Source organism: Ipomoea nil, unplaced genomic scaffold (assembly GCF_001879475.1).
Source record: "Ipomoea nil cultivar Tokyo-kokei standard unplaced genomic scaffold, Asagao_1.1 scaffold2279, whole genome shotgun sequence".
Classification (NCBI taxonomy): Eukaryota; Viridiplantae; Streptophyta; class Magnoliopsida; order Solanales; family Convolvulaceae; genus Ipomoea; species Ipomoea nil.
This window is the reverse complement of record NW_017618707.1, coordinates 2,062,600-2,075,193: the sequence shown is the minus strand read 5'-3', so window position 1 is coordinate 2,075,193 and position 12,594 is coordinate 2,062,600. Positions and strand designations below refer to the sequence as shown.

Here is a 12,594-nt window from a genome sequence, read left to right as displayed (position 1 = left end):
TTTACATAAAGTGATAGAAAGAGACATTGATATATACATAATATAATGGTCGCAAAAATCCCGCCTAAGACAGTAATAGAAAGAGACATTGATATATACATATATACACACATATACACGCATACATACATACACACACATACGCACGCGCGCACGCGCACACACGAAATCAATGGTGTATAATTGTAGCACTAATCACAATTCTATAAGAAAAAATATACATATTTTCATACCGTACAAACTACTAGAAATATAATATATGTCTACATAACTGCAGACAACTTTCATTAGAAAATTGATAGAAAAATATCTAAAAATATCTTAATAAAATATTAATGTGCATAAAAATCTGTAGTCTATAAGAAATGAATAACTTACAATTATTTGTAAAATAATATTCACGATTTTATTTACAGTAAAACAGAAAATGATGACACAATTTGAAAAGGGATTACACGTTTTAAAAGTTAAAACTTCCTGAATTGAGTTTTATAATATAAAAAATTATTACATTGTTAAATTGATGGGATAATAATTGGATACACACCATTATGGCAATACTGTTCACCCTTATCCTCAAATTCACCATCATTAAAAAAGCACAAATCACTGAATGAAGACAGATTGTCACTGTCTATATTCATTTTCTCGATTGTCATTGTCTATATTTATTTGGACGAAAAGTAGTTGTCCTTCCATAAGAAGAAAAATCAAATTTATCTACGGGATCAATTTTTGTCAAGAAATATAAACAAAAACAAAAATTATTGAATGAAGGTACCTTTCTTACTACAATAAGCTAAGGGGTTGGTAATTATTGTTCCTGATTTGTTTTGTCTTGGATATATATGTGTGTGTATTTATTGTAATCTAACCAAACCAAAGGAAAGGCTCAGAAAAGAAAATGGCATGCATATCAGTGTGGGCGTCACCAGCACCTAAATCATTTTCGTTTTCACGACAAACCTTCCCTTTACTTAGGCAAACGCAAAGCTCAACTCTTGGAAGTTGCAGCATTTACACAAGAAAACTAGGAGAAAATCTATTGAATAAATGCAAGGGGAGAAGATACCTATATACTACTTCAAAAAGGTTATCACCCTGCATTGTAAGGTTGGCGGCAATGGCCGGTGAAATGCGGGCTTTTGATGACACACAGACACCACAAGAAGGAGCAAAGCAGGAGAGGGTTGGGTTTTGGACAAGAATGGGGAAATCTTTGGAAGTGGTGCCTGGTTCCCCGGGGTTCATGGCGATGATTCCTTTGACTCATTTGCTGTGTCTGTTTGCCCCATTTTGTTTCAGTTGGGATGCTGTTGGCCTTGCACTTGGGTTGTACATCATCAGTGGGCTGGGTGTTACTCTCTCTTATCATAGGAATCTGAGTCACCGGAGTTACAAGCTTCCCAAATGGCTTGAGTACTTTTTTGCCTATTGTGGTGTTCATGCTTTTCAGGTCTATATAATTGAAATATCATTATATATATCATGTCTTTAAGTAGCAATAGGTAAAATATGAATATGGTGATATACTAAAACACTGCTTTATTAGCCCCACCTTAGACAAATTCTTATGCGAGAGACGATGGTCTCACGGGTCTCAATCTGTGACATATGTGGAATTAGGAGAATATGGATCTTAGGGTATATGGGTTATATTAGTAATATTATTTTTGAAATTTTTTTTATTACAACTTTACTATAGAGTATTACATCTATAATATAAAGTACAATATTATATATATATAAAGCTTTAAAGTATTGATTATATCCGCAATCTTGCTATGCAATGACACTTTATTTAGTGTAAATTATCTATTATAGTTTTCCAATAAAAGTACTACGTTTATGTAATAAATTACGGAGTATTATATATGAAGCTTAAAGTATTAATGATATCTAAAATTATGTTATGTTATTACTTTAATTTATTCCCTGCAAAATGTGTATTACATTTATGCTATAAAATATTCAATTGTTATACCATAGACCAATGTTCACTACTTTGCATTGTGATTCTAGTCCAAAAACTATATGTTCGAAATTAACATATTTTGTGTCTTTAGTTAATAAATTATGTGTCGTAAATAAATTGAAGGCACATAATATGTTATTAACTACAGACACATAATATATAAATTGCATATTATGTGTTTCCAGTTAACATATTATGTGCATTCAATTTATTATTAACCCCACACTGAGGCTCGAACTCATAACCTTCCAAATGGAAGTCCAACCCGGATACCATTAGACCACATAGTCCATGGTATGATTTGCTTAAAATATTATATATAAGGCTTAAAATATTAATTATATTTGCAATTTTGTTATGCAACATTATTAATTTATTTCTTGCTAACTGTGTATTACAATTTTATTATAAAGTACTACATTTATTCTATAAAGTATAATTATATATGCAAATGCAAATTCTGCTATATTATTTCTTTATTTCCTGTAAATTTTCTATTAGAGTTTTACTATAAAGTGCTATATTTATGCTATAAAGTATTATATATAAAATTTAAAGTAATGATTATATATGCAATTATGTTATAACCCATTTTTATTGGAACTTACATGTCTTACGAATTAAGACCCGTAAAACAGTCTTACATGTTACCAACACTTTGCCTTTAACATAAATTACAAAATCAATGAATGCTCCTTTTCACCTTTATATAACATAGCTTTTATGCTACTTTATCATTTGGTTAATAGGGAGATCCAATTGGATGGGTGAGTAACCATAGATATCACCATCAGTATGTGGATACTAAGAAAGATCTTCACAGCCCCATTGAAGGATTTTGGTACAGTCACGTAGGTTGGATATATGACACCAAATCCGCTAATGAAAGGGTAATATTTATAATACTCAAATTAAATAATTCTCTTATTACATTTTTGGCATTTCATATGTTAGAGAATTATTGTTTGATTTGTTTTAATTAATTCATATTTTTGTGTAGAGTGAAAGGCCGACAAATGTAGCAGACTTGGAGAATCAATTCTTCTACAAGTTCATTCATAATACCTATGTTATTCACCATATTATACTTGCGACATTGCTGTATGCCATTGGCGGATTTCCATACATAGTTTGGGGCATGGTATGCTTTTTCGCTCCTTGTTTATTTTCATCTCTGCTCCTTGTTTATTTTCATCTTTGCTGGTTCTGATGAATTTGGTACTTATTGTACATTTTCCTATATGTATGTATTTATAATATAATATAAAAGTGTTTTTCTATTTAGAATATTTAAAATAAGTACAATTAGGTAACTTAATTTAATATTTAATATTTAACTAATGAAATATTATATCGTGTAATGACAATTATTGTCCAAAAATATTAAAGTATGTACTATATTTCAACATAACATACAACTCCATAAATACAAAAAAATAAGGACATCATTGAGCAGTATAACTTGGATTGGGTCTTATTAGTTATCTTAGGTAAATTATGATAATAAGTAATTAACGACAAATTATGCTGTGCATCCGTATGCACCATGCATGGTGCATACGGATGCAAAAACGACGTCGTTTTATTAAAAAGGCGCGTCTCCCCTTAAAAAAAATAATAATTCAGGTTTGATTCCCAACAACAACATATGAACTAAAATTCCAGAATTGATGAACTATGATTCCATAATCGATGAACTATAATTCCAGAATGTATGAACTAAAATTCCAGAATCTAATCTATGAACTAAAAATTTCAGAATCTATGAACTAAAATTTCAGAATCTATGAACTAAAATTTCAGAATCGATGAAATACAATTCCAGAATCGATGAACTATAATTCCAGAATCAATGAACTAAAATTCCATAATCTATGAACTAAAATTTCAGAATAAATGAACAACATAATGCTGTTGCTGGGAATCGAACCTGATTTTTTTTTTTTTTTTAAGGGGAGACGCGCGTTTTTAATAAAACGACGTCGTTTTTGCATCCGTATACACCATGCATAGTGCATACGGATGCACAGCATAACTACTCGTAATTAACTACCAGTAAATATAAAGATATATTATTTGATGTATGATGTTACCAATTAGGAAAGGGGAATCATTTGTGCTTACACTTTTAATTTATTTATATTTATACCAAAATTATATGTTTGAAAAGTGGAAAGGGAACCAAACAGTATAAAGGTGCACCATATTCTTAATAAAGTATGCAAGTGAAATTTTTGTCCTTGAATACATTTAAGATATGTTTCATAATTTTTTTGTTATTAATTCATATAATAATAGGTTAATTACTTAAAACATTTAAACACGTATAATTAGTTTTTTTTTTTTATTACAAAAGAAGGGGGATACCCATACAAACTACGCCTACACTAAAGCTCAAAACCTAGACCTCCCACATAGGGGAGTAATCCGATACCAGTGAACCACAAGCCACCAATCACGTATAATTAGTTAATTGATTAATTCAAATGATTTCCCATTTAATTTGTTTTAAATGATAACCGTAAAATTCTAATTTTAAAATTTGAAATCTTATTGTTTTCTTGAATTTGATAATACTAATAGTCTACCTAAAGCTTATGTATTGTTTGAATTGCTAAGCCTCAATTTCTAGATATTTTTCAAATTCTTTTTAAATTGTCTAATGTTTTTAATATGTTAATATGATATGATGATTGAGTATAATGGGGGTACAGAAAGTACACAATCTTCTCGTGGAAATCTAGTCCTCAATAAAGGTTGGTTGATTCAAAAAAAAAAAAAAAAAAACCACAATTGTAAATTGTAATAATGAATAACAAGTAATAAGGAAGGAGGGGAATAGTCAATTGGCTACATAACAAATGTACTTTAACAGGGAGAAAACTTTTCTCAAGCTTATTCCACACTATTAGAACACTTAATTCTCATGACTCATAAGTGGTTTAGAGACATTTCATCAAACACCTTAATCTTGACATCTTGTACTTTCCTTTTTACAAAGGTGAAGTAATTAAAGTCAATTAACCCTTGACTTAAGTTTGATGTCTTTTTTTTTTTTCTTTTTTTTTTTCTTCTGGCATGTATATATACTGATTGATTAATCAATAACTACTTTTTTTTTAAAAAAAAATTAATATTCTTTTACAGGGAGTAAGAATTGCACTTCTGTATCACGTAACATCTTTTGTGAATTCAGCATGTCACCAATGGGGAAATCGAGCATGGAACACTAGCGATCTATCTACAAATAATTGGTTTGTACAAATCTTTAATTGTGTTATCATTCTATACTAGCTTCTTTGTAGTGCCCATTCATGACATTTACTCATCTTATAAAGTTTAATTAACTTGGATATAAACTATCATCATCATCAGGTTAATAGCATTGCTTTCATTTGGAGAGGGTTGGCATAATAATCACCATGCCTTTGAGTTTTCAGCTAGGCATGGTCTAGAGTGGTATCAACTTGACATTACTTGGAGTATTGTGTGGGCACTCCAAGCTGTTGGTCTAGCAACCGACGTCAAATTGCCAACTAATGCTCAAAAGAGAGTTGGCTTTCAAAAATAACTCAATGGAAACTATTGAGATCATGCAATCTTAGAAATAGAGGACATGAAATGATCGAGAAGAATGCAATGATCGAGTATATAATTTCTAATTGTTGTTGTGGTTGTGGATGATTCATATGAACACTTTCATTTGTTGTTAGTACGTTGTTGTGGTGGTGGATGATTCATATGAACACTTTCATATTATTATTTTTTAATGCAATGTATTGTTATTGTTGTTCTAAAACATTTATATTATTGCATAAATTTGTGTGAGATCGTGTCCGTGAGACAATCGAGTCAGGGTCAAAATGTAATACTTATACTGGAAAAAATATAATAATAATCATGAATAAAGTGTTTGCTACTTATTATAAGGGGAAGTGTAATATTTTTGAAGAAAAATGTAATACTTCGTACTTTTACATTTTGATTTAAGGGTGTCTTTGGAAATCAGGAAAATGATTTTTGAAAAATGAGTCATTTTCTAGAATACATTCTCTTTTCCCGTGTTTGGTTGCATTCCATAAAACTGTTTTCGTGTGTTTGGATCATTTTATAGAAACTAAACAAAATTGTATAATTAAATATTTTAATTGTTTTATATTATCATCACTCACCATTAAACACAAACATTCTAATTATCAAAGCAATTTATTATCATCACTCACCATTAAACACAAACATTCTAATTATCAAAGCAATTCAAGGAGAATATAAGACATGTACAGAGACAGAACATTCGTGGATTATTTATATTATATTTCAAAGCAATTCAAGGAGAATATAAGACATGTACAGAGACAGAACATTCGTGGATTATTTATATTATATTACAAAGAAAGGGAACACCCAAACTACTAATTGCCTCTATTGAGGTTTGAACCTTTCACCTCCCACTTAGGAGAGCGGAAAACCAAATATCATTGGACCACAAGGTCCTTGATCATGGATTATTTATATAAATAAGCAAAATGAGTGTTATTTATAAAAAATAATAATAATAATAATAATAGAGTGTAACACCGGTGATATGGTTTCCAGAAACGAGAGCATTGGTTTCTGGGTTTCTGGAGGAAATCGGCGCTTTGGATTCCGACAGAAACCAGATAACTAGTGATATGGTTTCTTAGAACACTGGTTTGTCATGAGGAAACCAGCTGCGGGTTTTCATCAAAATTTTTAAAAAAATCTTGGACCAGAAATGAAGAAAGACATGGGAGAAGGTAGATACTGGGAGGGTCGAGGAAGAAGTCGCGGAAGAAGAAGCCGTTTGAATATGGAAAATGACTTCCCCTAAAAAAAAAGGGGGGGGGGGGGTGGGGGGGGGGGGAGTTGTTTTCCAAGAAAACAAAGACATTTTTTCCTTTGACCGAAAATCATTTTCCACGACTTTAATTTTCCAAACCTTGTCAAACACTGGAAATTCGAAAAATAATTTCCAGAAATCATTTTCTGAGTTTCCTAGCACACCTTAAAATATTACATTTTTCTACAAAAATATTAGTCTAGGGATGTCAACAGGGCGGGGTGGGGGCGGGGGACATACCCCCCATCCCTGCCCCTGACTTTCTTCCCATTCCCCGTCCCCGTCCCCATCTCACCGGGGAAGGAAAAACTCCCCCCATCCCCATCCCCACGGGGATTATTCGGGGACGAGGAATCCCTACCCCGTTAATAAGTTATACAAAAAATAAAAATTAAACATTAAAAAACATTTAAATAAATAACACGTATATATTCATCCCCAACTCAAAGTAATATTCCATATTTTACAATTAAACATATTATTTAAATATGCATTTCATAAGCATGACATACAATGACAAAATGCTTCTAAAATTATATATATTGTATACAAAGTACTACATATGTGTGTGTTGTGTGGCTACACACACACACACACAAATATATATATATATATATATATATATATATATATATATATATATATATATATATATATATATTGGGGACGGGGCGGGGAGAGTACTCCCAATCCCCGCCCCCGTCCCTGGCGGGGAATTCAAAATTGCCCCCATCCCCATCCCCATCCCCGATCCCCTATTTCTATCCTCATCCCCGTCCTCGTATAGGCAGGGAATCGGGTTCCCCGTCGGATCCGGGTACAATTGACATCCCTAAATATTACACTTTCATTTAGGGCATCCACAATAGAGATTTTGGTTGAAGCGGAAGAGAGAGAACGATTGAGAGCTTATTGCAAGAACATGGTTTTTAGTCTCTGAAGTGGGCCCCACCAAATATGAAAAAGGTACTCCTGCGATCGCATGAGACGCAACAACAGCGCCCAGCTGAGCGTGTGCACTGCTCGCGCCCGTTGGGCACGTTAAACCGCATATTTCTTCTCTTTTTTTTTTTTTTTTTTTTTTTTTAATTGCTTTTCAGATTTTATTTTATTTTATTTTTTTTTGTTTTTTTTTTTTTTTTTGCCCTTCACTCCCACATTCTCTTTCCTAGTCGCACCTGCAAAAACTGTTGGTCCCGGTGAAGGTTAAGTATGAGTCTAAAGGGGGGAGGGGGAGGGGGAGTGGATAGACTCGTAGGGTTTTTGAAAATTCTTGGCGAATGGTTAAGACTACCCGAGAGGTAATGTTAACTACTCGGTCAAAGTTAGTTCAAGTACTCAACAGAAAATATAAGTTAACCCTTTTAATTATAAGAAGTCCTTTACACATAAAGTTTGCTTTGTAAATATTAGGTTTGGTTGTGTTAATGCAAATGATAAAGCAGTAAAGAGAGTGGGAGAGTGAGAGAGATTTTTATAGTGTTCGGCTATAACGAGCTTACTCCACTCTTCTTTACAACTCCGTGAAGGTTTGCACTATCCCCAATACAAAACTTTGGACGTTCACTCCGTGACCACTGACCTGGCAGTGAACTCCACACCAATCAGGTTGTTCAATTCCTAACTGACTTTACTCCGCATTTTTCCACTACAACAGAGTAGAGATACAGTTTTGAAGAAAGATAATTTCTTCTTCTCCAGCAAAGATTTCTTGACTTCTTGAATTTGGATCTTCAAAGTTGAAGCAGCTCAAGACTCTTGAAAATCTGGATATGAACTTTAAGCTTTGGTCTCTCTTCTCTTTAATCATTGGTCGCAAAAATTAGATCGCTTGAAAGTTTTTCGCACTTGAAAATATGAAAATAACCAGCATCTTCTTCAGCTAAGGAAGGGGGTATTTATAGGCAGGGTGAAAAATAGTTCCATTGGAGGGAAAACTATTTTCAAATGCCTAAGTGACCACTGGGTAGAGACCGGCGGGTAATCCGGAAGGTAGGTGAGTGTTGTTAAATTTCCAGCCGTTGCAACCTTAATTTGCGCTGAACATTGCACAAAAGGTTAGGGCATTAAAAGGGAAATCGACATTGGGATATGTTCATTGGACACACTTTGCCTTTGGACATATTCACTTAACCTTTTAAAGTTTTGGACTGTACAGCTTAGAGAATGTCTCGAGCAGTCCTGTTGAGTGGTTAACTAGGTTAATGCCTCAAGCCTTAGGTTCTCTCGGATACGAATGGTTGAACTTACCACTCGTCCCTTAACTCCTCGAAAGGTAGGTCCTTCATATCTTTGACCTTTGCGACCTTTCGGTTACGAATAGTTGACCTCATCATTCGGTCTTGCAATACCTCGAAAGGTAGACCCTTCCACCTATCGGTCTTTAATTTGCAACCTTTCGGTCTTGATATTTTCAGTCTTCTATATCTGACTATAGATAACTTCTCGAGTTACTCTTCTTCTCGAGCTAGTTCAAGAGATAACTCCTCAGGTTGATCTTCAACTCGTTGTCTTCTTTGCATTCGAGAGTTACCACTCGGGGTTACTTTTCGAATCGTTGTTACGACTGGCCTGGCCTCTTGAGTGTCCATTTGGATGTCACTGCTGGAAATCTGCCGATTTCCGACCACCTGAAAGTGGTCGGAAATGGCCTTAATTAGGCCAGAAACGCCTGTTCCGACCACTTTTCCGACCAATTTGGGTATCCGGAAAATTCCCTCTCGCTGTTTCCAACCACCAGAGGAAGTGATCGAAAATAGAGACCACTTTTTTAATGCCGTCGGAAAAAACGACCAGAAGAATAGTCAGGCTGGTCTAGTGTTTCCGGAAATTTCGACCACTTTGGTGGTCGGAAAACTAGACGTATTCACTAAAAAAAATTCATTTCACTACGGAGGATCCTCCGTAGTGAAATGAAAATATATATATATATATATATATATATATATATATATATATATATATATAAATAGTTGCAAGCTAGTAAGATATTTACGGAAAAATAAATACAAAACATACAGACATTTCATTGCCTTTTACTGTGTTGTGCTGAAAAACATATACAGACATTTCATTGGCAAAAAATATGAAGAACAGAGAAAGTAAAATTGGTCAAGTAGCATTTACATCATTGATGTTGCAAAAAGTTGAAAAACATTGCTAGCAAGTAAAGTTACGTAGGAACGATAATAGATCAGTGGAATGAAGCTTCTTAATATGATGCTCAGTGGCTTCAAGGTTCCTATAAATAAGAAGTGTTATGGACCATCAGACTTTTTTGACAAAACTATGCAATAAGTAATGAAAAATGAGAGAGGGAAAGGCAAAAGAGAAAAATAAATAAATAAAACCAAAATTGGGAGAAAGTAACCAGAACTGAGGCATACTTCCTAAGTCTTCTGCAAGTTTAACAAGTTGCTAATCAGAATCAGGGGAGATAACTCGATAAGCACGGATAGCTTCAGCAAATTCACGTATAGAAGCCTGCGATTTAGCATACAGAACACTTCATAAGCAGGGAACAAACAACAAACAAACAACAAAAACTTAAAAAAGTGAACAAACATCACCACACCACAAAAACTGATGTTGTCTTGTTTTGAACAATCTGTCAAATGGGTGCATATATACATAAGCATTGTTCATTGGCACAATATGGTATTTATTGGGTTCATGGCACAAAAAATGGGATGTCATTATTCATAATTTTTCTGAAAAAAATTAAAAGATAATAGGTAGTTCTACAAATGAGAAATTATTTCTGACATCGTCTTTTACCTTGCTACGCAATTTCTTCTTAAAAGGTAAAATATTCAATTAGTAGCAATTTCTTATCTCATCTTTACATTTGATGAAATTATGTATTTAACTGTAGGTGAGTACTAGACAATCTCTTTTATGCCAAGATCCTAACAAAAAGAATGATTAAAACTAAGTTGAAATCCAAAGCAGTCAACCCAAGACCCCCCTTGAAATTTTAAAATGTTCACCAGATAAAATGTCATAGAAATCCCAGTCTGGAGGAGTGGAGGTTTTAGCTGCTTAAGTAAGCTATAGACTTCGACAAAAGTAGGCAGATAGGCAGATAAGTAAAAAGACAGTTCTACCTCATGACTAAGATGCCAAAGATTCTTGTCTCTACTATAGATGGACTTCTTTGTCACAGGTACAGGAACATTATGTTTCTTTGCATATTCAATAGCATCTTCTCTTCCCCTAATGTCCCACTCTCTCCCGGGGGCAACAACACTAAGTTCAGGATTCAGAGCAAAGAAAGTAAGCTCAAAGCGAACCTGTAAAATAATCAAGGCCATATTTCTAAAGATGGAATCAAAGAGCAGGTCCAATGCACTCTGCAAATCATAAAGGAACATGGAAAAAAGAATAGAAGATCGTAAATCATGCCTGGTCATTTCCCTTCCCTGTGCATCCATGAGAAACAACGTTAGCTCCAACTTCTCTAGCAACATCAACCATTGCCTAACATTACCAAAAGTGTGGTAGATCATAAGTAATATATAGTATAAGACAGCAAATACAGAGAAATATACAACAATTGTATTTATGAATGGCCTTTCATTAGATGAAACTGAAAACATTTTTTAGATCTGATCATGAACAAAATGTGATTTCCCGGGCAGTCATCTAAGACATTTGAAGCAAAAAACATATTAAGAAATAATAAATATAAGAGATAAGAGGGTCAAGCTACTAACAACACAAGCGTAGAAACCAGATTGTAAAAGAAGATGTTCTACATGTAAGTTCTTCATGAATTCATGCGCTTTTCTCAAAGTTTTACCATATTCTTTAGTAAGGTTCGTGGAAATGATTGCTTGGACAACAAATGCAGTGTTCCATGATTGGCTGCCATTATATCCCTGTAAGTAACAAGTTCGTGAAAGAGTTTTAAGGAAACAGAAAGTGCAATACTAGTCTTATATGAACAAATTAAAATCAATCACACAATTGTTCAACTTGCATTTTCATGCCATCTTCAGCAACGTTGCTTTACTGACAAATTAAAGAGACATACTTGGACAACGACATCTCCACTATATGCATTAATGCTCCCTTTCTTCCTCCTCTCCCATTATCAAATTTATTGAATTGAGATGAGAAAAGAAAATAGAATTGATAATTTCTTGCTATGTTCAAGCTGCTAGCTAAGATAATATATGTCTTGTTACCTTCTGTTCTTGAAAAGCTCTAGGAATTGCTTCAAACCCTTTCCATGTATACCTACTCTATGCCTTCCTTGAAATTAAAGAACCTGAACAATAAAGGTCAAACAAAAAGAAGAAGACACCCTCAGTAATCCAAGTAATTAAATGGATCCAAAGATGAAGTTAATGCCAATTTAAAGATCTTACACCAACACTTTCAAGAACATTCACAATGCCATAGATCCTCCTCCTTTCAACCCCTAAACCACAACCAAAAATACCTCAAGTTCAGCACATACACTTTCCGAAAAAAAAAAATGTTTAAAATAAACCATATGCAATAAAAGAAAATTGAAAAATTAGATCAGTACCTAGTTGCCTTGTTGCATCATCAAGCCCAATAGTTTCTATGCCTTCACGGTTATACAAGCTCAAAAAACTGCATAAACACACAACAATAAGCTGTAAGCACAAACTTGGCTTACATCAACAAATATAGACATAGAATTTAACTTTTTCGCATGAAACACTTTTTTTTTTTTTTGAATGCTTTCGCATGAAACACTTAAATTTTCATATCCAAACCAATTACT

The 12,594-nt window shown here is 33.5% G+C and overlaps 3 protein-coding genes across 4 annotated transcripts in view; 2 read left to right on the top strand and 1 right to left on the bottom strand.

Annotated features, from left to right (window-relative positions):
* LOC109150593 (palmitoyl-monogalactosyldiacylglycerol delta-7 desaturase, chloroplastic-like) overlaps positions 1 to 12,594 on the top strand; it is a 41,242-nt gene that overhangs the window by 21,307 nt on the left and 7,341 nt on the right. The gene's annotated exons all lie outside the window — the stretch shown is intronic.
* Positions 874 to 5,803, top strand: LOC109150592 (palmitoyl-monogalactosyldiacylglycerol delta-7 desaturase, chloroplastic-like). The gene is made up of 5 exons (XM_019298546.1): positions 874 to 1,456; positions 2,725 to 2,865; positions 2,976 to 3,116; positions 5,123 to 5,229; positions 5,351 to 5,803. The coding sequence occupies exons 1-5, from the start codon at positions 905 to 907 to the stop codon at positions 5,544 to 5,546; spliced, it is 1,137 nt and encodes a 378-aa protein (XP_019154091.1). The 5' UTR covers positions 874 to 904; the 3' UTR covers positions 5,547 to 5,803.
* On the bottom strand, positions 10,482 to 11,457 carry LOC109150595 (argininosuccinate synthase, chloroplastic-like). Of its 2 annotated transcripts, XM_019298549.1 has the most exons (3): positions 11,241 to 11,457; positions 10,943 to 11,128; positions 10,482 to 10,744 (listed from the first exon to the last, which is right to left on the bottom strand). In XM_019298549.1, the coding sequence occupies exons 1-3, from the start codon at positions 11,310 to 11,312 to the stop codon at positions 10,718 to 10,720; spliced, it is 285 nt and encodes a 94-aa protein (XP_019154094.1). In that variant the 5' UTR covers positions 11,313 to 11,457; the 3' UTR covers positions 10,482 to 10,717. The 2 variants fall into 2 exon arrangements, with proteins under 2 accessions (XP_019154094.1, XP_019154093.1); XM_019298548.1 differs by lacking the exon at positions 11,241 to 11,457 and having other exon boundaries at positions 10,943 to 11,219.

Excerpts from the sequence above, each read along its gene's own strand:
- LOC109150595 (XM_019298548.1), bottom strand. The coding sequence starts at position 11,209 with ATGTTCCTTTATGATTTGCAGAGTGCATTGGACCTGCTCTTTGATTCC. Across the intron at positions 10,745-10,942 it reads TTTGGCATCTTAGTCATGAG|GATCTTGGCATAAAAGAGAT; the intron begins GTAGAACTGTCT and ends TCTTTTTGTTAG.
- LOC109150592 (XM_019298546.1), top strand. The coding sequence starts at position 905 with ATGGCATGCATATCAGTGTGGGCGTCACCAGCACCTAAATCATTTTCG. Across the intron at positions 2,866-2,975 it reads CCAAATCCGCTAATGAAAGG|AGTGAAAGGCCGACAAATGT; the intron begins GTAATATTTATA and ends ATTTTTGTGTAG. Across the intron at positions 3,117-5,122 it reads CATACATAGTTTGGGGCATG|GGAGTAAGAATTGCACTTCT; the intron begins GTATGCTTTTTC and ends ATTCTTTTACAG.